Here is a 27,900-nt window from a genome sequence, read left to right on the forward strand (position 1 = left end):
AAGTCAGTGATTTCCTCGGCACTTCACCTTGTTGTGTCCTGAGGAGGCCGTAAGCCACCACCCTGAAATGCATCAACCCTGTTTTGCAGGAGCCCTACAGTCTCAAGAATATAAAGGACAATTAATCTGGAGGATATTTTATGTCAGCAGTTGGACTTTTATGAACCTTCATGACAATTTATATGCTACAAGGAGGTACAGTGAGCGTCTTTTATAAAAACATTGTAGACAAGGAGTAAGTGTGCCTGAACTAGTTTAATAGAAGACTGATTAATCAATCTGATGTGTAAAAAATTCACACTTTCATTTATAATTTCAATATTATGCCAAATCGGTTTACAAATTTTTATATGGGTGAATCAGAATGTGTGCAAAAATCAGTATTTATACATAACAGTGTGGCAAATTACTTGGCAAGTAAAATATATTATTTTTAACTAAGTATTGTGAGAATTTATCTCAAACTCTTATGTTACATGGAGCAAATCAGGACTGGCGCCCAAACACCACACTGGTCCCAACTGTCTTACCAGACAGTCGATCGCATCCAAGCCTGTGCAAATGGAGTACTCGCTTCATCCTAGCCATCCACATCGAGGCGTTGCAAGGTTGGCTGTTTGTCATCCGGGACAGCTGGAAAGATGTACCCCACTGTGTCAACGCATCCCAATACTCCCCTAGAGGCAAGGCTGACAAAAACATTTGTGTGGTGAATGTCTCCATGCTTTCTGTCAGTAGGGGTTAAGGCAACTTGTGGACACCTGTACTACCACACTGTCTAGAGTGGGGTGTTTGAGAAGAAAAACCAGATACCCGAGAGCAGTTATGCCATTTGCCAATTTATTGGGACAAAATACAGGCATCACCCAGGTGCCCAAAATCATGTTAGTAAGGGTATCATTGAAGAAAAGCAGAAAGCAATGGCTCATATGGCCTGCATTGTGCACCTCAGTTAAAACATTGGTCTTTACCTTTGTTGTGGACAAGTAAGGGCCAAGACTTCTGCTGCCCTTCTAATCACTGTTGAGGCGGAGGCGGGCACCTCTGTTGCCATAGTTTGGTTAGGAGAGAAAAGATCAAGCCTAGAGAGGAGTCCTGCCCACTGCCATCATGCAGATCTAGAAACAGGTTTTTGTCATCATTATCGTAAGCACAAGGTTGGGATGTTTTTGGGGCAGAGTATGAGCACAGGCATGCCATTTGTGACCTCAGGCTAGTGGTAACAGTTTCGGAGTATGATAAAACTATCAGCTCAGTTTCTGACGTCAGGGCAGAGGTGGAGAAACTGGGTCCAGAGTGACTTGTTGGAGCTGAATTCAGCTAAAACAGGCTCAGACAGGACCAGCTTCCAAGAAAGGCAGATTGGTGGAATCTGGGAAAGACATCAACTATAACCAGACTAGAGGCCACCTCGGATTATTAGTGCCCAAAGACAATTTTAAGAGAAAAATTTGTCCAAGGTCAGTTTAAACTCCTGGATCTCTTGTGGCATCACCGATGGCCTGTGGAAGTAAGCTTTGGGAATAATTGGGAAATCAATTGTGAATGGGAAAGGTAACAACCTCATGACCTGGAAGTATGCAGGGTGCCGCACAACTCTGAAGGGTGGGAATGGTAGTACAAAAAAGACCAGTGCTTTTAGCTTACTAGGATCTGAATTTATGGAGTACAAAGATTAACAGTCACAAGATCAGCCCTAGCAATGAGGGCCTGTCAGTTGCTTCAACCAGGCTTTTTTCTACCTCATCTGAAATTCTGCGATAGCAAGTTTGGCTTTGTGGTCACAGACGGCCTAATTCATCTTTGTAGACTATTCGCACAACACTGAGTAATGTCAGGAACTGAAGCACCAGAGAAAAATCATGGATGCTTGTTACCGACACCCGACGGTTGCAGTCCTTGCAAAGTTTAAATCCTGGGTTTTGGAGGGGATATGTTCCGTGAAAATTTGATAGAGAGAAATGATGTCAGGAATCAATGGAACTCCGGATCCACGTCAGAAGGCATGGATAAAGGAACTAACATCAGTGAGCGTACGTGGTGCAGATGTAGTGGTCCAGACATCCTATCCAGGGCATGATGGCACAGACACGACAACCTACCAACACCTTTGCACACATCAATTCATTGCCATTTTAACCTAAACAATCATTTACCAATAAAAAAAACATCTATACCTTTTCATTTATGTCACTTTATAAATCTTCAAAACAAACAATTCATTTAGTGTATTTGTTGCTCTTTAAACAGGAAGGTAAGCAGGACTTTAAGATCCTTTAAATAAACCTCAGCACGCAAGAAGGTTAAGTTAGTTGACCCTGTGGAAGAGCATCGGTCATCAGGTCGAGTAGGCGAGTGCTTCAGAGAGCTTTGCAGCCTCCAGTGAGGAATCTCATCAACTCTCCCTTTCCTTCTCAGAATGCAGGATGAGACTAAGCACGAGGGCGCAGGGGAAGCCATGTAAATCCACATTTTAGGCATGCAGTCTGGCACTATCCCTAGTATACAGTCACCTACCTTAAGTACAAGATACGGAATGAAGGAAGACGCCTCGTTTTCCGTAAGGTGGTACTCCTCCTGGCTCAGCAGTGCAAACAGCAGCTTGAGATACTCCAGAACCTTCATCAAGACGCTTGTGTTGGTGTCGAAGAACCGCAGGGTGAACCACTTCAAGATCAGGTCTAGGGATCCGATCACACCTTCTTTCTCAATTTCCAGGTGCTGAGAAGAGAAAAAGTGAAAAGTCAGGACAGACAAAACAGCCCAACTAGAGGAGCATCACTCATCCACGGTAAACACCAGCATTGCCTCGGAACTTTGCATGTTAAGCCCACTCCTGCCGTCTAGAGTAAAGTCTGAAACAGATCTGCATTGTAGTATCGTCATCAATAGTCAAAAGTTTAGACTAATTTCCCACTGTGTCCAGGGACCCTGGATCACTAACATTGTCTCAAATTGCCAACATTCCAGTAGGACTGAAGAATCTTATGTTGCTGAACACTTTGCAAAAACAGAAATAAACAAGGTTTTGGGATTTCTAGGCACTAAAAGCATGAGAAAGGAACTATCTCGGACTAGATTTCAGCACCTATGTAAAACCTTCCTTTGAAAAGCATTAACAATGAGGACAAGTACAGCACGATAGGCTAGCATTAAGAGCTGAAAATAGGGAATGTCCCCTGAAGGCTCCTGAAGGTTCAACTACTTATGATGCCTTGAACTGGCAGAAAGTTATTTTCTTCAACACTTAAGACTGGAATTCTGGGAACACTGTCGTTACTCCGCTTCTTTAGAGACTAGAGTGAAACAATTTTATAGCCCTTCTGAAAAAATTGTCATCTCAAAAAACCACCTCTATTCGTGAAGTGCCACTCATTTGGGGGAGGAAGAAGGCAGCTTTCAACACACAAGGTCTATGCAGTGCGGCTGCCCTCTTCTATGTCAAACTGTGTGATTTCTGCCAAAAAAGGACTAAAAACATTTAAGGACAGAAAAGATGTAGGAAGATGGCTATGTGTAAGGAATGCCACAAGGTGGTAATATCGTGCACAGATTCCAGGGGTTCCCCAAAACTGTACAGGGCTCAATGCAAAACCCAAAGTACTCATTGGTAGTGTGAGCGAGCAGCCTTTGGACGAACAGAGAAGACATTTACTGTACAACAGTGATCAATAAGGGACACAGGACTCAAGAAGGTGATCTAGATCAATTTTAGAAAATATACTTTGCATTTTACTTTAAGACCAAGGTTTTCGTAATAAGGTAAATACTTTTGAATTAAAAAATAATTTTCACTTTGAAAACTGGACACTTCAAAACTTTTCAACACCGTCCAATGTGATCCTAAGGGGAAAACAATATTGCGGTTAAACAGATCGGTACTGCACTTACAATCACAGTCTTCGTAGCCAAAAGTCAGCAAGGGCAAGGTGCCCACTGAGTACCAAAACTGCACAACCAGCGGCACAGAGGCGGCCTGGTGTAGAAGACTAAATCTGAGTTCATCCCAATTCTTTCCAATGGAGACAGGGGGTCCAATAAGCCACACTGCTTGCAGGCAAGTACACTGGTTGCACAGGCCAAGTTTTGGAGGTTAGGTTAAGCAAAGGTGGGGCCACAGAGCAGCACCAAACTTACACCTCCAGCAGCGCAGGGGCAACGAGTGCAGGGTGCAATTTCGATGGTCACCCAAAGCTTTCCAATGGAGATTCTTCTTTAAGCAAAGCCAGGATGCGTGGTACCGGAGGATGCAGGAGGGAGATCAACAACAGTAGTGATGCAGGTGGTCATAGGAGCACTGTGTCCAGCTCACCAAGGCCCAGGGGTTTCGGGTGAGGGGTGCCTTTCGACACCGGAGTCTTCCTACCAGAGCCGGTCAGGGGAAGCCTCTGGATTCACACTGCAGGCACGGTTGTAATGGCAGAAGCAGTAAGCCAATGCTGGACAAAAGGTCAGGATGGCTATGGAGACTTCACAGTACAGGTGAGCCACTAAGTCTCAGGCCGGGGGCGTCCGGTGCAGAGTGGGAAGAAGACGCGGATTAGAGGGGATCCAGTGTCATTGGAGTAGGTTTCTTCTGGCAGGTCTGCTGTCCACAGGAAATTGAAGTCTTTCAAAGACAGCAGTCCTTCCAAGGGTTTCAGAGGTCGCTGGCTACAAGTCAGGTCGCAGGTTTGAAAAAGCTGGAGACGGCCAGTAGAGCTGGGGCCATGGTAGTAGTCTTCAGTCTTCTCTGCAGAGTGGTCTTCTTAGATCGTCGCAGATCTTGTTTCTAGGTCTAAGGGAGCCACCAAAATACTAAATTTAGGAGGCGTTATAGTGAAGTAGTAGGTAGGGCCAAAGGACACCTTACCTGGGATGACAACACCCTATATTATGCCACCCTTCTGTGGAAGGGCGCATAGACCTAGCCCTGATTGGAGGGGTCCCCTCATCTTCAAGACGGCGGTGTAGGATGCTGGCTCTGTATATGCTATACCAAAATGAGAAACAGTGTGCACAGAGTCCAGTGGAACCCCAAAGGTAGACAGAGTAAGGTACTATCTAATTTTACCTCTATTTGTGGTAGTGAGCAGTAAGGCTTTATGAGAGGGTAGTGTTAAGCATTTGTTGTACACACTCAATCAGCAAATGACCGTCACACACCAGGGGTGTGGAATTTAACGAAATATGTACTTGTCCATGGGACAAGTAGCTTCATAATTCTACTTGTCCTGTAACAAAATCCACTTGTCCCTTTGGTGCCACGTAGTGTGCAGTCAAATAATGGAAGCAATCTCATTACAGAAGAGCTCTGATAATAGACTCTCTGGTTATGTCAGGCTAATACTATAGATGGATTTGAATTTTGGGGTTTTTCACAAGCTCTTCTCTAATCTTCCGCATACTGAGAAAGGTTGGAAATTTACCCCTGACAACAGCAGATGTAAAGCTTCCAGGACTGGGAAAAATGTGGTTGGAGAAAAAATGAACTTTTAAACCCTGAACAGATTTTCGCTGGGGCACACATCTTTGCTCATGCTAAAAATGCAATTTCCAAATATTTTGTAGGATTACAGTTTCCTGGCATACTTAAGGAAATTCATGTGAATTCATGAAAAATTTAAATCTGCATTAATACAAGGACATATATCATGGGTGCATTTTTGTGGCTTTAACATTTGAGCCCCTAATTAAATCTGAGTTAACCAAGACCTTTTGTTTTTGTTAAAAATGTTATCTTCCTATCTATTGGCTCGCTTCATTGTGTGACAGCATTCTGCTCTTTTACAAAGTAGTTTTGTTCAGTGCCAGGAATTTCTATGGCAATGTGGCCTTTATGTACCAAATAATGTCTGTCTAGTAAGAATGCACTGGCAAACAGCACCACCCCTACCTGATAATCCCTAGGTAGAGAGAGGAGCATAGTGCAGGCCAAGTGAGTAACCAGAAAATTAAAATACCCCTAAACTTTGATACAAAGCTCTTATACCACCAAGCAAGCAAAAGAAGTCATTGGATTCCTCCCCAGAATAGCTGTCTCTTCCAGCTATGCATCTATCCATTCATCCTTTCACCCACTCATATCTAGCATTTCACCTTTACATTATCATCCACTCATTCTTTCACCCATTAGCCTTTGACCAATCTATTCGTCCATATCCTCCATATCCAAACCTACCCATCCATCTCCAAACCTATCCATTTCAACAATCCGTCCATCCATTCGCTCATCCATACACCTACCGTTTCACACCATCCATCTATCCTTCCACTCATCCATCCATTAACTCATCCATCTACCCACCCTTCTACCCATCCATCAATCAATCCAGCCTTCCACTCATCCATCCATTTATCCTTTACATTCATCCATCCTTTAGCTCCCTAATTCACACACCATGTAACCCACCCACCCATTCACCTTCTCCATTATAAAATCATTTGTCCATCCACGTCACTCAACAATCTGTCACTCATTTATCCATCCATCTAGCCAGCCACATTTAAGCTCACTCCTTTCACCCACACATCCATCCACTCACACCCACCCTTTCACATAAATTGCGAGCCTTGGTCTGTCGAGCTGCAGACACGAGAGGCCCATCAAGAGCTCCACCTCTCCTGTAGCTGCTAAAGTGGGGCGTTCACAAAGCCCCTGTTCAAACCTATCCTTCCATTTCCAAACCTATCCTTCCATTTCCCAACCTATCGATCAAACTCATCCATCCTGCCTTCCTTTCACTCATCCATCCTTTTGCTCATCTATCCATCCTTTCACCCCACACATCTTAGTTTTCACTCCTATGCATCCATCCTTTGCTCATCCATCCATCTTCCTTCTCACTCATATCCTTCCACTGTTTCACTTCCTCCATTTATGCTTTCGCTCATCCATCCACCCTTTCACTCCATCCATCTTCTGTTTCGCTCATTTATCCATCCACCCTTTCACTAATCCTCCATCCACCTTTACACTCAACTATCCACCCAACCTTCCACCCAGCCACCCACTGATTCATTCATTCATCCATCCATCCATCCATCCACCCACCCACCCAACCATTTATCTACTTCATCTCACCCATTAATCCACCCTTTCATTCAGCCATCCATACACTTTCACTCCATCCATACACTTTCACTCCATCCATCCACTCATACATCCCTTCATTCATCCTTGCACTTATCCATCCATTCTTTCACTCATCCATCCTTACATCCATCATTTGACTAATTCGTCCTTGCATCTATCTATCCATCCACCCTTTCACTCCACTCGTTCATCCATGGACCTATCCATGCATCTATCTATCCATCCATCCAGCCTTTCACTCAATGTATGCATCTATCATCCACTCTCAATTATTCATCCATGCATCTATACATCCAACCTTTCACTTAGTCATTCATTCATCTATCCATCTACCCTTTTATTAATTCATTCATGCATCTATCCATCCACCCTTTCACCTACCCACCCTTTCAAATCCATTATGGGCCTTTGTCTACGGACCAGCAGACGGAAGAGGCCCATCAAGAACTCCACAGCTGCTGTAGTTGCTACAGCGGTATGTTCAGAATGCCCCTGGTGCAGGCACAAAGTGAGAGGAGAGGCCTAGTGCAAGGACAGAAATGGGGGTGGCCTTATGCCTACATTAAAGTCTCATGGAGAAACTAATTAGCTTTAATGTCAGCCCTGGATGATGTAAGGGGAGCGTGTCAAGGCTGTTAGAGAGGGCAGCGGAGACTGGTGGGGTGGGGTTAGCATGTTTAGGCACCTTTGAAACATAATGTGTACAGGAAAGGCAAAGTGCAAAGAAGGGGGTGCACAAGCTGCATGAGAAGAGAAAGTAAAGTGAATTGAAGATGAGCTGGGATCTTGGGGCCTTAGGAGGAGCAAGAGTGGGGCAGAGAGTAAAAGGCAGGGGTCATACAGTTCAAGTCAGAGCAAGAGGTAGAAAAGGCAGCCTCTTACATGCCAGTGCTATGAGTGTACCAGAACTGCAGAAGCTCAATGTTTGTCTAATGCTCAAAGAAAAAAAAGGAACAAGGGAGGGCCTGGAAGCCACACGAGTCTATGAGGCTTGCTGCAACTTTGAGCTCTGGTTTATCATGTTATTCTGCTCTGGGGAAATTAAAGTGCAGGCTCCAGGTTTTGCATGGACCCTTACACTGCCATGAAACTGCTCAGCACTACTTATTAACAAAGCTGTGCCCAACAGGGTTGAAGAGCTGTGTATCGGGTTACCATAAGACTGTCTACTTGTCCTTTGAACAAAATAAAAATTAAAACCTCTTGCCCTCCTAAGAAATCTAGATGGCTCGGGCGTCGGGAGACAGGAATTCCCCACCCCTGCACACTCAGACTGACCTCATCCAATGTATAAAAATATCAATTTATTTTATATCTAGAACGAAATAAATGATTTGCAAAATATTATGCAGTGTTTATAATTGATTGCAAGTTCAAATGCAGTTGTTTGAAATACAGGTAAGTCAAGGATTCGAAATTACTGCACTATCACTTTTCAGTTACTTTTTAAAGTACTTTATATACTCTGCGTGATATGCTTAGATACCACACTAGGACACTTCCTAGAGAAAAGGTAAGTGAAATCAATTTAGCATAGTTGTAGTTTAAGGTTGTCACACAACTAAAAAACTTAAAACATTTTAAGGAAAAACAGTAAAGGTATTCCTAGGGCGAGAAATAAAGTTATCGATTTACATGTAAGTGTAGGAAGCTGGCTCTGTATATACTATACCAACGTGAGCTATAGTGTGCAGAGTCCGGTAAACCCCACAGGTAGGCAGAGGTAAAAGTTAGATAGAACCTTACTCTCTATTAGTGGTAGTGTGGGCGAGCAGTAAGCAGTATCAGGGGACAGTGTTAAGCATTTGTTGTAAACACCTTTTCAGCAAATGAATTCACACAATCAAAGACTGAGTTTAAGACCAATTGTTTTTGTATAAAAATATTTTTTGTTTTTTTATTTCTAGAACCATGCAAGTCTGGCACAGGTAAGCAGTAAATACTTGACAGTAATAAATACAGATTGTGAAACAGTTCAATTGCAATTGTAAATGTACTATGGTTTGACTTACAGTATTGTTTTAAAGAAATGCAATCACTTGTAAATACAGTACATAGACTTGATTGGGACGTTCAGTAAAATAGCAGGAAAGTTACTTTTGGATTACTTTTCTTACTCAGTGCTGTATGCCTGGATGCAGCACTGGGACATCTGTAATGAGGTGAGTAAAAGCATCTTTGTTTGATCGTACAATTGTAAAGAATTTCTTTAGGTTTCAAAACTCCACACAGAAACTGTTCCAAGAAAAAAAGTCAATGTTATCCTATGGAGGAAAATATGGTTATCAGTTTGTGGGTAAGTATTCAGAAGTGGGAGTTGAGGTTCCGGGGGGGGGGGGGGTTTGGCACTCATGGGCCCACCAGGGTCAAGGATGCACTCTAGTTACACCCTCAGCGGCACTAGGGCAGCCAAGTGCCGCTGACGGAGCACAGCACAATATTATCCAAAGGGGAATAGGGGGCCTCCGGTTGGTGGCTGCTAGCGAGCAGGCCGTTGGGTTGTGGGAGCAAAGCTCCTGGACTTTCGCTCATGGGCAAATGGTGAAACAAAGTAGCACCAAAGCTGCACCCTCAGCAGCACTAGGGCAGCTGAGCGCAGGGTGCTGTTTCGACGTTGGGAATGAAGGTCTTCTGGGTGCAACCACCACTTTGAGAGGAAAGTTGGGAAGTTAGGGATTGGTTAGGCATCATCGGTTTGGGTACCCAATGCCGCAGGACGTCGGGTGGAGGGGTGCCTTTTGGGGTAAGATCTTACCAGCTCCTGGTCACGGTTCGGGGAGTGGGGCACCTTCTGGATTTAGGCTGCAGGCGTCTGCTGGAGGCAGGTCAGGGATCGCCAGATCTTGGGTCAGGATAGCCGGGGTGACCTCCTCATGGTGTTTGCCCACTCAAGCTCTGGCCGTAGCGGCGGGTGCAGAGTGGGGCGGATTAGCGGTGTGAGAAGTTGGCCTGGTATATGATGTTCACTATTCTAGTGAGCACCTTGCACCAGTCCAAACAACCCTTATGGTGATGGTTGTAAGTCAACCTTATAGACCAGCTATCCTAGTGGTAGCATGGACAGAACAGTCTTAGGCTAAAAGACTCGAGGGCGTGTACCATATGTAACCCCCCCTTGAATATCACATGAAAGGACACCACACAGGATATATATAAAATATATATGTATTTATTTACTAACGCACTCCTCTGAACTCTTCATGAGATCAGAGGCCAAAGCACATCACAAGAAACTTAGTCAGAATACTTTAAGTTGCACAATTTGCAGTGAGGCCCTAGGGGCGAAGCAAACCATATTTGAGGAAAGTGGTATAAGTACCACGTCACGAGAAAAAGAAAGGCCTAGGGCCTAGAGAATCGCTGGGGCTACACTATCTGAACCTTCGGTTAGGAGTAGGAGGTCCACAGGCAGCGCGTGCAGTGTCATTACACACACACGTGAGTCAATGCAAAGTCAATGGGAACTTAAGAATTAGAAAAAGAAGGATCTAGGACACTTCCGGTTAAGCTAGGAGGAAACAACTAAAAACCTAGACACTTGGATAGTCAATACCCTTGGGAGCACCGAAGTACTCGCGTTACCTCACCCACGGACGGCGGGTGCATAGGTGTGAAGATGTGTTGGGTTTCGTCGTTGGATCCTATGGAGGACTGGAGAAAAGATGCTGCAAGCGACCAGGAGGAAGATGTCCGGGTAGATCTAAGGGTGGATCGAGGATGAAGAGGACCTGAACGCAGAGGGGACAGTATGGGTCACTAGCCAGTTACCGGATGGAACCAGGAAGGAACCAGACGACATCGAGGAGCAATCAGGGGCTGTCTTGAAGCTCGTCTCTTCTGCCACGCGGACCAGGAGGCGTCTAAAACGACCAGTTGCTGGAGGTGAGCTGTCCCACGAAGGTTCTCGCAGATGGAGGGGCTGATTGCCGGATTGGAGTCTAACAAGCCTTGGCAAAGGCAACCCACACAGGATTCAAAGAAGACTTCTGGTGCGGACCAGAAAGGTCTGAGGTACCTCACCTTTGCAGGGAGGCAAGGGCCAGTCTGGAGCAACCAGACCACGAGGTGGTTCAAAAGGAGTGTCGTCACAGAGGCTACTAGCCAACGGGCCAGCAACTGGACAACGCGTCGAGCAGAACACAAGCAGAAGGGCCCCACGCAGAACTTGTGGAGTGTGGAGGGCTGATCTTCGGTGCAGGTGTTGCTCGGGTTTGGGGTTTCTCAGTCCCCAGTGTACAGCTTTGAGGGTGCCTCAGGAGCTGCACAGGTAGCAAGTCGAAGGCTTTTCAAGATGTCCGGTCCCACGTGTCTCGTCGCCTCCACGGATCTCAGCTATTTCTGCAGTCGTGAAGAGAGGGTCAGAGAGGTCTGGAAGTCTGGGTCTTGTCAGGGTCTGTGCTCGGGTTCCGGCGGGAACGTCGACAAAGCAAGCCGTTGATTTGCTGGATGGTGCCTGGTTGCCCAGGATAGTCACTCCTTGGCCACAAGGGAGATTCTTCAGTCTTCAGCAGAACGTCGAAGGTCCAGAGTTTCTTGTCGAACAAGTTACTTACCTTCGGTAACGATATATCTGTAAGAAACATTAGTTAGTGTTAGATTCCTTACCTTAGAATATCCCCAGGCGTCAGTCTGGATCCGGAAACTTTTGCGTAGCAGTACCCTTGCGCGTCGGTAGGCGTCGTCTGCAGGCGTCTCCTGCGGCTCCGCGTCAGTCGTCGGCGTCGTGCGCCGTGATGACGTCGCTGGAGTATATAGACGCCGCCTCCGCGCGCTGACGTCAGTTCTTTGTACACAGCTTTTCCGCGCCAGAAGACGCAGAGCCATGAGAGAACCAACACTGGTGCCATTTGAAACTAGGGCCCTGAAAGGGATGTCCTTAACCCTAGGTATCAGTTCGCAGAACGGGGAGGATGGGTGGGTTCGGTAAGGAATCTAACACTAACTAATGTTTCTTACAGATATATCGTTACCGAAGGTAAGTAACTTGTTCATCTGAAAGAAACACGTTAGTGTTAGATTCCTTACCTTAGAATAGATACCCCAGCAATACCAACCCCGGTGGTGGGTCTGCGAACCAATACATTCCTACACCAGAAAGTCCTGGAGGACAGAACGGCCAAAGAAGCCATCCCTCCGGACTTGACTGTCCAGGCAGTAGTGCCTCACAAAGGTGTGCAGCGAGGCCCACGTAGCCGCTTGGCAAATGTCCTGCAAGGGGACTCCCCGGCCCAGGGCAGTAGTAGCCGCCGTGGCCCGAGTGGAATGGGCCCTCAGCCCAACAGGAGGCTCCTTCCGAGCCAAAGAGTAGCACGCTTTGATTCAGAGAACGACCCACCGCGAGATGGTCCGTTTATGTACCGCCCGTCCCTTCTTCGCACCCACGTAGCCAACAAACAGTTGGTCATCCACCCGGAACTGGCGTGTGCGATCCATGTAAAATGAAAGCGCACGTTTTGGGTCCAGACGATGGAGCCGCTCTTCATCCTTTGAAGGATGCGGAGGCGGGAAGAAGGAAGGGAGGGTGATGGACTGCCCGATATGGAAAGCAGAAACTACTTTGGGCAGGAAAGAAGGTCTAGTCCTCAGAACCACCTTGTCAGGATGGATGGACAAGAAAGGAGGTTTGACAGAAAGAGCCTGGAGCTCACTCACCCTCCTGGCAGAGGTGATGGCAACCAGGAAAGCCGTCTTTAAAGTCAGGAGACGGAGAGGGCAAGAATGAAGGGGCAAAGGGAGCACACATTAAAAACGTTAGAACCAGGTTCAAGTCCCACTGAGGCATCACAAACGGAACAGGTGGATACATGTGTGTGATGCCCTTCAAGAATCTCGTTACAATCGGGGACTTGAACAAAGAAGGCTGATCAGGAAGCCTAAGAAAGGCTGAAAGGGCAGAAAGGTAGCCCTTGATAGTGCCCAGAGCAGAGCCCTGCTGGGCAAGAGAGAGAAGGAACAGAAGAACCTCGGAGAGAGGGGCAGAAAGAGGATCCACAGCCTTTGCTGTGCACCATGCCACAAACTCGTTCCACCGACAGGCGTATACCGATTTCGTGGAGGGACGCCTGGCTGCCAGAATTACATTACAGACTTCAGGAGGCAAGTCAAATGGCCTCAACTGCTGCCGCTCAATCTCCAAGCATGGAGGTGGAGACTGGACAGGTTCGGGTGGAGGACCGTCCCCTGTTGCTGCGACAGAAGGTCCTCCTGAAGAGGCAGGCGGATCGGGGGACCGACTGACATGCTGAGTAGCTCGGGATACCAGTACCTTCGAGCCCAGTCCGGAGCCACAAGGATAACTTGGGCCCGGTCGCGCCTGATCTTCTTCAGCACTCTGGGCAGAAGTGGTATAGGCGGAAAGGCGTATAACAGACCGCAACTCCACTCGCGCCGAAAGGCGTCGCCGTGCGAGTGCCGTCTTGGAAACTCCAACGCGCAGAACTGATGACATTGCGCGTTCTCTTCTGTGGCGAATAGAACTAACCAAGGCTCTCCCCATTTCCGAAAGAGGCCTCGCGCCACGTCCAGACGCCATTCGTGATCCATCGAGCACCGACGGCTGAGTTCGTCCGCCCTGGCGTTCAGAGAACCTGCCAGGTGTTGAACCGCCAAAGTCACGCCCTGACGTTCCAGCCACTGCCAGAGGCGCAGAGCCTCCTGGCAAAGGGTCCACGACCCCACCCCGCCTTGTTTGTTGCAGTACCACATGGCGGTGGTGTTGTCCGTGAACACCTGCACTACACTCCCGTTGACAAAGGGGAGGAATGCTTTCAGTGCCAGACGAATCGCCCGCAGCTCCAACAGGTTGATATGGAGCCGGGACTCCGCCGGAGACCAGATGCCTCTGATCTCCGCCTCTCCCAAGTGGCCTCCCCAGCCCTGGAGGGACGCGTCCGTCACGACAACGTGCTCCGGTTGGGGAAGGGAGAGGGACTTGCCCCTGACCCAATCGCGGTCCGTAAGCCACCACTGCAGTTGTCTCGCAGTGCCCTCCGAGATCAAGACGTGGTCGGACAAGTTGCCCTGATGCTGGGCCAACTGAAACTTCAGGTCCCACTGCAGAGCCTGCATCCGCCACCGGGCGTGATGCACCAGAAGGATGCAGGAAGCCATCAGCCCCAGCAGCCGCAGCGTCAACCTGACCGAAACCCGGGATAGCGGCTAAAAGATGGGAATCAACGCCTGAATATCCCGGATCCACCGTTCCGGAGGATAAACCCGAAACTGCGCCGAGTCCAGAACCGCTCCGATGAAAAGGAGCTTTTGAGAGGGACACAGGTGTGATTTCGGCACATTGATAGAGAACCCCAGGTCGTGCAAGAGGTCTGCCGTCATCTGGAGGTGGTGGACGACTGTCTGGGGCGAGCCCGCCTTCAACAACCAGTCGTCTAGGTAGGGGAAGACTGAAACCCCTAACCTGCGCAGATGGGCTGCGACCACCGCCAACACCTTTGTGAACACCCGTGGGGCGCTGGTAAGGCCGAAGGGAAGCACGATAAACTGAAAGTGCTCCTGGCCTACCGTGAACCGCAGGTAACGCCGGTGGGCCGGCAGGACGGGGATGTGAAAATACGCATCCTGCAAGTCCAACGCTACCATCCAGTCTTGCGGGTCTAGGGCAGCCAAGACCTGAGCTAAAGTCAACATCTTGAACTTCTCCTTCCGGAGGAAGCCGTTGACGTTCCTTAGATCCAAGATAGGACGTAGGCCCCCTTTGTCCTTCTTGGGTATCAGAAAGTAGTGGGAATAGCAACCACGTCCTACTTCTGGCCCAGGAACGCGCTCGATGGCCCCCTTGGCCAAGAGGGCCGTAACTTCCTCCTGCAGAAGTTGCAAGTGGTCCCCCGACACACGGTGGTTCTGCGGTGGCATGGCTGGAGGAGTGGTCTCGAAGGGGAGGGAGTAGCCCCTTCGGACGATTTGCAGCACCCACCTGTCCGATGTGATTGTGCGCCAGCGGGCGTGGTGATGGCGAACCCTGCCACCCACTGGCGTCACGTGGGCCTGAAAACTCGGACTAGAAGGATTTTGAGGCAGATGCTGCGGGGGGGGGGGGGGGGGGGGGGGGGGGGGGGATGTGGCCTGACCCCGCCGTTGACCCCGACCGCCTCCACGGCGGTTTCCACGGCCGCCACCGCGTTGAAGTGATTGCTGCGGTGTGTGGCTGGCAGCACGTGTGGGGGCGCCCCTTCCGTGGCCATGAAAGGAGCGAAACGAACCAGTTTGCTGGCGCTGGGTCGAGAGACCCAAGGACTTCGCCGTGGCCCTGGAGTCCTTGAAGCGTTCCAGCGCGTGGTCCGCCTTGTCACCAAACAGATGACAGCCATCGAACGGCATGTCCATCAATGTGTTCTGGACATCTGCCGAGAAGTTGGCGGATCTCAACCAGGCGTGGCGACGAATCGCCACCGTCGTGGACATCGCTCTGCCTAGCGAGTCGGTCGTATCAAGACCACATCGGATAGAATATCTAGCTGCATCTCGGCCCTCAGCTACAGCTTTGCAGAGTTTTGCCCGCACCTCCATGGGGCATTCTGGCAGCAGCTCCGCGACCGTATCCCACACAGAGTGGGTGTAGCGGCCCAAGAGGCAAGCGGTGTTGCAAGACCGCAGTCCTAAACTCAGGGACGAGAAGACCTTCTTGCCATACTGGTCATACCTCTTGGATTCCCGATCGGGCGGGGCCGACGGGAATGCGGACTGGGAGGTAGAGGCCTGGATCACCAGACTCAGGGGTGGGGTGGGTGGACAGGAACTTGGGGTCGTCCGGACAAGGACCTGAAGAGGGCCTGGACCACGTGCCCAACAGAACGTCTGATAAGGATTCGTTAAACGGCAGCAGAGGCTCCTGTGGGCATGACCGCGGTTTGAAGACCTCAGTGAGGATGTTAGGCCTCACGGCCGCGACGGGGAGCTCAAGGTTTAAGGCCTTGGCAGCCCTCATCAACACCACTGAATAGGCAGCTCCCTCCTCCGATGCCACGGAAGGAGGAGAGACAAAGCCAGGGTTAGGAGAGTCATCCAAACCACTGGCGTCCCCCAAATCACCTGTCCAGTCCATGTCATACTGACACTCACGTGACAGAGGGTCCTCAGACCCCTCCCAGCCCTCACCGTACTCTACATCATCACCATAGTCGGTGTCAACCATGTAGACCGGCTCCTCGGGGTTCACAGGCCCCATCGGCGTCGAGCCCGGCGTCGAGCGACGCCGGTCCGACTCCGCGTCCGGATTCGGTGAGGGTATGGGGACGGCGCCGCCCGGAGCCGGAGCCCCAGTGCCGCCCGAAGCCAGCACCGAGGAACCGGCGTCGCGCGGAGGCGGCGCCGGGGGCAACCCCGATGGAATCGGCGCCGGATTGTATGGACGTCCATCCGGCGTCGACCCCGAAGGCCCTAGCGGCGCCGGGATCGGCGGCGCCGGTGTCGGAGCATCCGACGGCATCGAGGTAGGGTCAGCTGAACAGCTAGGGCCCCCGGACGGGTTCACTGGGCCCGTAGGCGCCGTGGAACCCGCCGGAGGAGATAGAGGCGTTCCTCGTGGCCATGAGGGCCCTATCTCCTCAGGCGTCGCACCTTGCCCAGGGACCTGAGGGTATGGGGCAGGCCGCGCCGGCGACTCTCGCGGAGCCGCGGGGTTGGGGTCACCCGAACCCCCGGCCGCATCGCGAGCGTGGGGGGGAGTCGGGGGTACGATGACGACGCCCCGACTTCTTGTGTTTCTTACCTGATGAACTCGACGAGTGATGTCGACTTCCAGAGCGCCCGGCGCGGCTCCGTGACCGCTCCCTCGAACGCTCCCTGGACCTCCGGCCGGACCGCGACCGCTCTCGACGCGGGGCCGACACCCGGAGCTCGAGTAGCTTGCGGGACCGCTCCCGCCTAGCCTGGTTAGTCAGAGCCCAGCAACCGACGCAGGCGTCCACGTCGTGGTCGGGGCCCAGGCACCGGAGACAGAGTCGGTGATGGTCCGTGACCGACATCGTGCGGTCACAACCGTCACAGTTTTTGAAACCGGGCATCCTACCAGGCACAAAAGATAGAGATAAGTTGAAATAACTTGGTCAAAAGGCCGGGTACCGCTCTTCAGATCTGCGTCCACTGGCGCGGAAAAAAGAAGAACTGACGTCAGTGCGCGGAGGAGGCGTCTATATACTCCAGCGACGTCATCATGGCGCACGACGCCGACGACGGACGCGGAGCCGCAGGAGACGCCTGCAGACGACGCCTACCGACGCGCAAGGGTACTGCTACGCAAAAGTTTCCGGATCCAGACTGACGCCTGGGGATATTCTAAGGTAAGGAATCTAACACTAACGTGTTTCTTTCAGATAAGTTACGATTCAGGATTAATCTAAAGTCTAAGGACTCAGCTCCTACCTTTATACAACTAAAAGGGGCTGGATTCGTTTCTAGGTCCCTCCCATGGGTGGGACCAGGAAGGGTGGTGGTCACACCCCCTCTCCTTTGTCTAGTTTTGCACCAGAGCTGGGGCTGGAGTGCCCCAGCAACCGGTTTGAACTGGGGTATGTATGGAGCACCTAGTGTGCCCCAGGCAGTGTCTCAATCTATTCCGCCCTCCCTGTCCAATACACAAACTCCTGTCTGGGGTGGTGCTCGCACCACCCCAAGCAGGAAACCTATTGTCCAAGCCTCCGTGACTGGAAGGACTCCCAGCAGCAGGAGGTCAGACGTGTGTCGGTGGCAGCAGCGTCCATTTTGTGACGCTAGGGCTCTGGTTAACTTTAACCGTGATAGTAGGTAATAACATGTCTTCTCCCTCTAGAAGGGTGGAATGCCACCCCAGTCACCAGAATTGGCGAGGGGGTAGTATTCCAAAGCGTATGACACCTTTCACGACATGTTTGGATAAAGCCAAACCAAAGTTAGCATTAACCGCGAGGATTATAATGCACTTAAAAGTATATGGTATGGCAATATCATAGAACCGCTATAAGGACATGGTTCCGAAAGCTGCAGACAGGCTCAGCTCATGCTAGAGCACCATCTCACACATAACCAAGCACTCTGCCTCCAGGATTGTTAAGGCCTGCCATAGGAGTGACTTATAGGTTACTGTTTGTCTATATATAAGTAGGTATAGGAATACTACACCTAAGCAAGGGGTGATTACACGACCTTGCCCCAGCTGAGTGATCAGCCAGGTGTGTCTATTTGAGTGGCCAGCCAGGGGTGGCACAATACATGCTGCAGCCCCTGGTAGGCCTTGGTTGCACCTATGCCCTGAGTACCTAGGGCACACTTAGTACAGGGGCTGACAAGGTGAACCAATTCCCAATTGTGAATGTACCTAGAGTACATGGTGAATTTAGAGAGCGTGCATCTGTGCTGTGGGTCTGATTAGCAGGCCCACAGCCATGTCTAAGTCGAAAACCAGTAAAGCAAAAGCAAAAAGTGGGGGTGACCATAGGAAGCAGACACTACTCTCCTACATGCAGTGTCCGGCCGGAGCCAGAGGTTGCAGATGAACAAATTCGGTGTTCACGGGAGACCAATTTTTTGCGGTTGAAGGCAGGCAGGTATTTCGGGCTCGGCGGGTGAAGTGTGCTGGATTTGCTGTTTCTGGCTGGCCCCAAAGCTGCAGTTTAAACACGTCTGGTGTTCATGGAAGAAACCGCTAGGAAAGTGAATGCAGGCAGGTCCTCCTGGGTTTTTGAGGTTGCTGGCCGCTGGACACGCCAGGATTTCGCAAGAGCATGTTCGAGGAAAGACAAGCCTGTAGGGCTGGGGTCAAGTCAGTGGGCGTCGTCCTCTGGTTAGCTCTACACGGCTTCCCGTTCTTTTCTTGTGGATGCTGGATTTGAGGATGGAAGGTTCAGGGTGCCCAAAATACTTAATTTAGGGGCATTACAGGTACGTAAAGGGCCGGGGCCAATGGGTCCCTTCCCTGGGGTGGGTACACCCCCTATTCTGCCACTCTCCAGTGGAAGGGGGTCAGGAGCCTGTCCCTAGTTGGCTGGGTCCCCCATCCTCAAGATGGCGGGTGTGAGAATGTGGCTCTATATATACTGGACCGAAGTAAGGTACAGTGTGTATAGAGACCACAAACACCAGAGGTATAACAGAGGTTAAAGTCAGGGCTGACCTTACTCTCAAAAGTGGTAGCTTGGTAGAGCAGTGAGGCAGTACCAGAGGACAGTGTAAAGCATTTGTTGTACACGCAGTCAGCAAAAGGTTTCACAGACTCAAGGAGTGAACTCCAGGTCAATTGTTTTTATATCAAAAGATATAGTGGTTTTATTTTTAGAACGAACAGGTGTAAAAATATACTTTTCTCAGTTATGGCTGATCTCAGGTTATTGCTTTGCAGAAAGGCAATGACTTTGTAAACACAATAGGTACAGGAGTTGCAATAGGCAACACAGTTCTAAACACACTTTAGCATTGAGCTCAATGGGTTTTTCTACACAATTACAGATGATTACTTTGTAGATTACTTTTGTAAGTCCAGGAATGGATCCTAGATTCAGTCCTGGGGTCTAAGCTGGAAACAGTTTAGTAAAAACGTTGTGGCTATTGCAATGATTTTTAAGGAATAAAAAGGTCTTTTAAAAGTTCACACCTCGAAACTTTTCAGTGAAAATCTAGCAATGTTATCCAATGGGAGAAAATTCAGGTTACAGGTAAACCCAGTTAGGATTACTTTTGCGGTTCAGTACTGGGCTACAAGATACAGTACTGGCTTCTCTCCTGATCACAGGTGAGTACTTCGGAATTCGGCTGATTTTATAGGAATATTTTAAGTTTTCAAAACTTCACACTTAGAAGATTTTTCGAGTGAAACCAGTCAATGTTATCCGATGGCAGGTAAGTGAGTTACCGGTTTCCAGGTGAGTACTCGACTGGTGAAGTTAAGGCTCTAGGCACAGACTCAGGGGTCCCCCAGGGTCAGGTAGGTACAGTTGGTTCACCCTCAGTGGCAGAGGGGCAGCCGGGTGCAGAGGTAGTTAGGCCCAATGTTAACCAATGAGGGGCAGGGGGCCTTCGGTTGGTGGTTGGTGGCTGCTGGCTAGCACGCCCCGTGGCTGTGGGAGCTGGGCTCCTGGTCACTTGTGTGAGAAGTTGGCCTGATATATAGTGCTCACTATTCTAGTGATCACTGTGTATCATACCAAACGACCCTTATTGATGATTGGTTGTAAGTCAACCTTATAGACCAGCTATCCTAGTAGCGTGGACAAAAGCAGTCTTTAGGCTAAACTCTAGAGGGCGTGTTAAGCCAGCTATTTTACCATCACATATACCCCTTGAACACCAAGTGAAAGGACACCACACAAGTTGTTATGAAAAATAAAGTATATTTATTTATAACAAGTCTACCCTGCACTCTTTATGAGTCAGGGAGCTAAGCACAATACAAAACTTACGAAAATACTTCAAGTTGCACAATTTACACAAATGCCCGAGGGGCACGAAAAACCATATACACTAAAAGTGGAATGCGAAATACTAGCAGGTAAGTAACAAGATCCAGAGGCTTCAGGATCGCTAGGACTACACTACTGAACCCTAAGGTTAGGAGCAGGAGGCCTAGGGAGATCGGGTGCAGAGTGTGCACTCTCACGCGGTATGCGGGACAAAGTCTATGGAGGCTAGTATTTCTAAAGTTACTGTTTTCGGACGAATCCGACTAGGTAGACTTAAAACTAAAAAGGATCTGGACACTTGGATAGTGAACCTGTGTTGGAGCACCGAAATGCTCGGGTTACCTAGCCCAGGGGCTGGGGCTGCATAGGGTTCAAAAGACGTCGGGAATCCTCGTTGTAGTCTATGGAGCCTGAAAGAAGAAGTTGCTGGCAGGCGACCAGTGTAGATGTTCAGAGTGATCCAAGCCTGGATCGATGATGGAGACGACCTGAAAGCAGAGGGGACTCAGTTCTTAATCACTAGCCAGTGATTAGGTGGGCACCAGGATGGCACCGGATGAAGTCACCTCCACCAGGTGAGTGGTCGACGCTGGGCTCTGCAGTCTCTCGGACCAGGAGGCGTTGTCGGCGACCAGGATGGAGGTGCAAGCTGTCCCACGAGGGTGTCTGCTGTCGGCGATGCTGGAACCAGGATTGGAGCAACTAGCCTTGGCAAAGGCAAGCCCACGTGGTGGAGTCAAGATGGCGTCTGGAGGGGACCAGGAGGGTCTGGGATGGTGCTAGCACCGCCCCTGACAGGAAACCCTTTGTCTGAGCTCTCCTCGCTGGAAGGACTCCCAGCAGCAGGAGGTCAGACTTGTGTCTGTGGCAGCAGCATCCATTTTGTGATGCTGAGGCTTGAGTTAACTTTAACCGGGGTTCACAGTTACATACATGTCATGTCCCTCTAGAAGGGTGGAATGCTAACCCCGTCGCCAGAATTGGCGAGGGGTTAGTATTCCAATTCGTATGACACCTTACTCGACATGTTTTGATAAAGCGATACCAAAGTTGGCAAATAACCGCAAGGATTATAACGCACTTAAATGTAAATGTAAATGTAGGTATACTTATATAGCGCAACCTGTCACCACAAAGGGCATCCTGGCGCTTGCCTAGGGAACCCGTCCTGGTATTCCCCTGTGAGAAGCCCCGACAGGGTGTCCACAGGGTGAAAGTCAGGCATCCCGCCGCGAGGGGCCGTTGTGGAGATTAAGCAAGCTATTGCCCAGAGTCGCAGAGTGTGAACCCGTGAGTCGAGGAGGCACCGGGACGAGAATTATCGAGTCCATGGAATTTTTAGCCCAAGACCCGCCGGGGCGGGGAATTGAACCCTGGTCCAGGACCGATCTCAGATTCCGGGTCTGCCGCCTCTAACCCCTGAGCCACGTACCATATACTTAAGAGTATATGGTACGCGTTATCATGGAACAGCTATTAGGACTGGGTTCCGCAAGCTGCAAACAGGCTCAGCTCATGCCAGAGCACCATCTCACATAATTCCAAGCACTCTGCCTTCAGGATTGATAAGGTTTGCCATAGGAGTGACTGATAGGAATACATGTGTCCATTTTAGGGTTAGATATAGGAATACTATATCTAAAGCAAAGGGGAGCTGCTTGAAGCCGTGTGCGTGTGGAGAGCACTTTCTCCGCTAATTATCTTTGCCGTTTCTGAGGAGGAGAGGTCCTGACACCGACCACAGAGGTCTCCTGCTGCTCTTGGGGAATCAGTGACACTGTGAAGTGAGTTTCCAGCGGGCGCGGGACTGCGAGTCCCAGCAGGCGGAGCGCCGCTGACACCAGGCGCACCTGCGACTCTTCCCGCCCCTCCCCCGTGGACACCTGAAAACGGCTCGCAGCCCCCGCCTCGTGGGAGCTGCTTGAAGCCGTGTGCGTGTGGAGAGCACTTTCTCCGCTAATTATCTTTGCCGTTTCTGAGGAGGAGAGGTCCTGACACCGACCACAGAGGTCTCCTGCTGCTCTTGGGGAATCAGTGACACTGTGAAGTGAGTTTCCAGCGGGCGCGGGACTGCGAGTCCCAGCAGGCGGAGCGCCGCTGACACCAGGCGCACCTGCGACTCTTCCCGCCCCTTCCCCCCATTAGTACATAGGCAAGCACGAAACCGCGCACGCGGGACGCGCGCGGGCGTTCGCCGGGCGAAGCCCGGGCAAAGTGAGGTAATATGAATTTTTATGCTCAATTGTGTCCCCTACTACGTACCCCAACGGCTACATGTATGTGCTTCAAGTGCATGTAATTTCCCTCTACAATTGAATCTGAAGACGCAAATACATATGCGTCCACCGTTAACATGTCCTCTTTCAGATCCACCATGAATGGATCGATAATTCAGTTCCTAAGTATGCCTACCCAACGTCTCTATATGGTGCATGTATGGTCAAATTGCACCCGTTTCTAAGGCTCTGCAAGGCCCAGATGCAAGTCCAGGCCTCAAGCCTCCTGAAACGCTCCGAAGCTGCAGCCCCCAACCTGCATCTCTGAACTCTGCCTTCCTTCCTGCCAAGCAGCGCGGGGCCTGGCTCAGTCCGGCCTGCCTGCCAAGATGGTATTTTGCCTTTATGTTATCAGTTCTGCTCCGTGAATCCACATTCCTAGCTAACGAGTAGGATAAACATATCCTGCCTGCAATAGATACAGTCCAGTCTTTCCGTCTCCATGCAAGTGTATTACTGTACCCATTTCCATAGAAAACTCCAGTTACTTAAAGAAATATATGCATCTCCTAGCCTTAGTGACAAGTAACCTCTGTCCCGATAGCCTTTAGTTTCCAGCAACATGTACTCCAAACACAAGATACCAGATATGATTTAGGAACAAGTTGATCTGACCCACCAGACTTCTGTCTCTAATCCTAGCGCTAAATGTCAAGTCCCCTTCACCCTCCAGTTCCACGTCAGTCACACGTCATGCTGCTGCGCACGCATCTCTGCCATATATTTCTGCTGACACTGCAGGATTCTTCTAGGGATCCACCCACTTGTGACACTTCTATGTGACGTTTCTAGTACACACCTCCGTGTACACCCTTGTGCACGCCTTCTGATTACGTATTGCTACGCACATGTTTCCTATCTCGCTTCTCTCAGCTGTTACGCCTTCTGCATGAATGAACTATAAATATTGTACCTTGTTAATAAAGCATTGCTCTGTCCCTTCCTAAACCCCAGTGGTGAAAGGAACATGATATCCTGGTCCGGACCATACAATTCCATTTTATGGAATAAAACCCCTTAAAACTCAGATGCCACGGACTCTGTGTCTCTTATTTTGATTGAGCTATTTTATTGAATTTTACCGCATAGAAATTAAGTACTAGGTAATTTTATTTACCACATAAATTGGCACCCCAGATGGGACCCTCCCCCACCTTACTCGCCGGCGGTGCGTTGCAGGCCTAGTTCCCTGCCACAGCCGGACGGACACTCATGCGCATCCGCAGGATTTCCTGTATCTCCCTCAGGCCAACGGAGGTGACTGAGACTGCGATCGACACCCAGACGAGGCGGTGAGGAGTGCGGAGGATCCCAACCCGAGTCCAGCCGAGAGTGCAAGGTCCGAGGTGTCTTGAGGCCCACCAGTTCCGAAGTTCCGAAGTATCTACGTCGCGAGTCGAGTCCAGTCCAGGGTCCAGTCCAGTGTCGAGTTTTCCGAGGCCTTCCGATTCCGTGCTTCCCGGTGAGTACCGTTGCTGGGGACGCATCTAGACGGGTGCATTAGTTTGCCCCGGTCAAGACGAGTTTGGGTACACAGACCCGGTCTGCACTGTTTAGCAGTGTATCTGTACTGTTTAGCAGTACATCAAGTAAATGTTACTAGTTAATATGTGGTTTTCTGTTCGAAATGTTTAAATGTGTTTTAATGTCGTGGTATGAGTGATTGTTTGATCCGTATTACTGTGTATATTGTAATCATTGTGTTCAAGTTCGAGTAAGTATAAAGTGTCGAGTATTAAGTCCGAAAATGCCGCTGTTTAGTAAGTTACGACAGATAGGAACTAGAAAAGGGATTCTAGAAGAAGCAGTGCCTGTTCCACCTAGGGACACTCCAGGGCACTTTATGTACCACAAGCATGGCTTAGATGCCATACTGTACTTAGACTTGTGGGTCGATTATACCAAACACTTAGAAGAGAAATATAGATGGCCTGTTTCAGGAACATGGGATGCCGAGTGCATCATGAGAGTAGAGGAAGCATTATTGAGAAAGAAGCCGACAGCATCAGAGGCTTTTATTTCCGCCTATCTAGAAGAGCCCGCACCGGACTACGTAAACGCAGATTTCCCTCCGCCCCCATCAGCAGACCAGCTCCAACAGCTTCAGCAGGTCGTGGAAGATGTAGCAATTCCCCACTGTATATATGATCCAGAACCAGGAAAGGGTTCAATGCTCGTGATTTCACTAAGACTAGGAAGATTTGTGTAGTTTCTTGTAAATAGCTCCTTGTAAATATGGCTTGTGAGGAGCATATTCTCATTTAGACTTGTTGTGTTCCTTGTGCATTTCGCCTTGTAAATATGCCTTGTGAAGAGCATGTCATTTTTGGACTTGTTGACTTTCTTGTAAATATGGCTTGTGAATAGCGCCATGTGGATATGGCTTGTACAGAGCATGATATCATTGCGTTAGTCAGGAGAGAGCTGGATCTCTTTCAAGTGCTTGGAGAAAATGTTTTGAAGAAAGGTTAATTTCTTGGATTGAGAAGGCAGTATTTGTTTTGACAAGGTGTTGAGGAATTTTAGCGTTTTTTGGTGTTTGCGGGGGGGGGGCGTGTTTTTGAGCGGAAATTCGTACCCGTTCCAGTGGAGGGATTTGGTTGCTTTTTGGTGAGGATTTAGGGAATAGCTTGGACTACTGTGATGCAAAATTTGAAAAGGATCCGAGCTGTGGAAGTGGTGGAAAAAGCATGTTTTGTGCGGGGGTGCGATTTGCCATGTTATCCAATGGACGTATTCAGTTTGCAGATTGAATGGTAAAATGTTGCATGGAGGGTAAAGGAGTGTTTTTGTGAAGGGTTTTGTCTTGGAATACTTGATTTAATGTGTTTAGCTTAGAGGACGGTAAAGTTGTAAATAGACTAGTCGAATTGAGAAGGGTTTTGCACAGAGGGTGCTTAGATGTTTTCAGGGTTGACAAGAAAATATAAATCAGACCCTTCATAGAATGCATTTTTATTAGTTTAATAGAACAGTGTGTTTTTTAAATAGGAATGTTTCTACAGAATATTTTTCCCAATGCAAGCTGCCCTTTAGAATAGCGTGTGACAGTTATCGCACTCAATTAGGAAAATGGCTATCTGTGAAATTAATGAACATGGCCCTTTTTGATAGCTATAATACACTACCATCTTAATGCATTGCTATGTGTCCCCTACATTAGTTTAATTTGCATTTAGTTTTAAGACTGACCTATGTACTTTGACAGGCTGCTTCAACTGATGTGTGCAGAGAACAGTCCCCACTAAAATTAGAAAACATGGCCTTTTGAAAAAGTATGAATCCTGGCCCTCTTAATAGGTAGAATAGAAAAGTTTGCACACTTACTTATGAAAATATTGGTTATGCAATGCAGAATTAAGGAGTTCGACATGTTATTTTAAAAAAAAAAAGTAAAATATGGTGTGTTTCCATGCCATGAATGTTTTGTTTCCCTTGCAGCTAGTAGCAGTACAGAATTATTTAAAAAAAAAAAAATGCTAGCATGTCACTCAGTTACAGAAAAATATATGTCTTTATTAATTTACTTTTTAACACGTTTTAAAGGTTTGCTTCAGTTAAAGTTAGAAAAGCTCTGGCCTGGGAAGAGATATGTTATGACGTACAAGGAATGTGTTTTTTAACCTTGAGACAGTCCGTCCGAGACCGAGATGGCCTGGTTCCCAGTAAATGATGTTTATATAAAGGGAGGGCTACTCCCTCTTGAAGCAAGCAGTGCCTGTCTTGTTGGCCATCCTCCAATTCTTTTCCGCGGACAATTATTGGCTGTTCTCCAGCTGAGTCAGGCTCTTCCTCACAGTCAGTACTAAAAGCTTCATTGACTCCAGATAAGAGTATGCTTGCAAATGAATAGTTTTCCCTCAGTAGTGTAAACAGGATAATTGGCAGGAAGCTTTGCTCCTGCAATGAGATCAACATTTGGCAGTCATTCAATTTTAGATCACAATGAAGCTCGGCTTCTACTTGATTATGCTTGGATCAGATTCAAGCTCCGAGCGCGAACATAATTCTAGAGGGAGGGGCTGTTTCTCAAAGGAGTATCGAGGCTCCAGCCTTCTGTCTATGACAAGTTTAGTTTGGTTTTATTCAAATACATTTAGAGAGCGTATTGTAGGTAGTATGGTCATACTGTTCCCAAGATCTAGAGTAGGATTTATTGTAAATTTGCAGAGGTTTTGGAAAGAGGTTCCCCAATATAAAATAGTGCTTTTGAATTGAGAAGTCATTTTTATTTATTTATTTATGTTAACATAATTATTTTTGCTGGATTTATGACCGTGATCCCTAGCATTTACAGTCAGACACTACAGACAGCTAGACGGTGTTTACATGCCTACCAACATAAACGTCATTCTAATTACAGCAGGATCAGAACCAGACTGTGACATTGCATCTCTGACAGTCTTGCACTTTCTGTGTAAAGCAAGTGGTGTACAACACTTGCTTTCCAAGGAGGGTATACAGCTAACACGGTAGACAGCTAACACAAGAATCATACAGCTCATTACTAGCCTGTCACAGCCCAGAACACAAAAGGAGGTACAAGCTTTTATTGGCCTCACTTCTTACTACAGACAATGGATTCCTCAGTATGCATTTCTAGCCAAGCCACTTATACAGTTGACAACACAGGAGGCAGCGTCATCGACTGTCCTCCCTTGGACTCAGGAACATACACAGGCTTTTGACGAATTAAAGAAAGCTTTATGTCAAGCACCAGTTTTAGCGACACCATGTTACAGCAAACCTTTTACACTTTTTGTCTTCTTTTAAACCGTACACAGACTCAGCACTTGACTATAGCACGACTGACAGGTTATGAATTGACATTATTTCAGCCACACATAGAAATCAGACGCTGTAACACATTGAATCCAGCTACACTTTTGCCATTAAATATGACAGACCCTTTGGCACATGACTGTGTCGAAGTCATTACCATCACGACGAAACCCAGACAAGACTTGACAGACACCGCATTACCAGATCCAGACCTGACACTTTATGTGGATGGTTCATGTATGAGAACAAGTACAGGAGAGTTAGTGGCTGCATATGCAGTAACAACAGAAACTGATGTCATAGAAACACATCGTATTGACACCCTGTCAGCCCAAGCGGCAGAGCTCATTGCTCTGACCCAAGCCTGTATTCTAGCCAAGAA

At 48.7% G+C, this 27,900-nt stretch overlaps 1 protein-coding gene across 8 annotated transcripts in view; it reads right to left on the reverse strand.

Moving 5' to 3' along the window:
* The window catches only part of CKAP5 (cytoskeleton associated protein 5), a 901,993-nt gene that overhangs the window by 349,632 nt on the left and 524,461 nt on the right, over window positions 1-27,900 (reverse strand). For all 8 annotated transcript variants that reach the window (XM_086959680.1, XM_086959676.1, XM_086959682.1 and 5 more), the window contains one exon: window positions 2,518-2,721. In XM_086959680.1, the coding sequence (XP_086815806.1) occupies window positions 2,518-2,721 (204 nt within the window). The remainder of the gene's footprint in view (window positions 1-2,517; window positions 2,722-27,900) is intronic.

The sequence above is a fragment of the Lissotriton vulgaris genome, chromosome 2_2, assembly GCF_964263255.1.
Source record: "Lissotriton vulgaris chromosome 2_2, aLisVul1.2, whole genome shotgun sequence".
In the NCBI taxonomy this organism is placed as follows: domain Eukaryota; kingdom Metazoa; phylum Chordata; class Amphibia; order Caudata; family Salamandridae; genus Lissotriton; species Lissotriton vulgaris.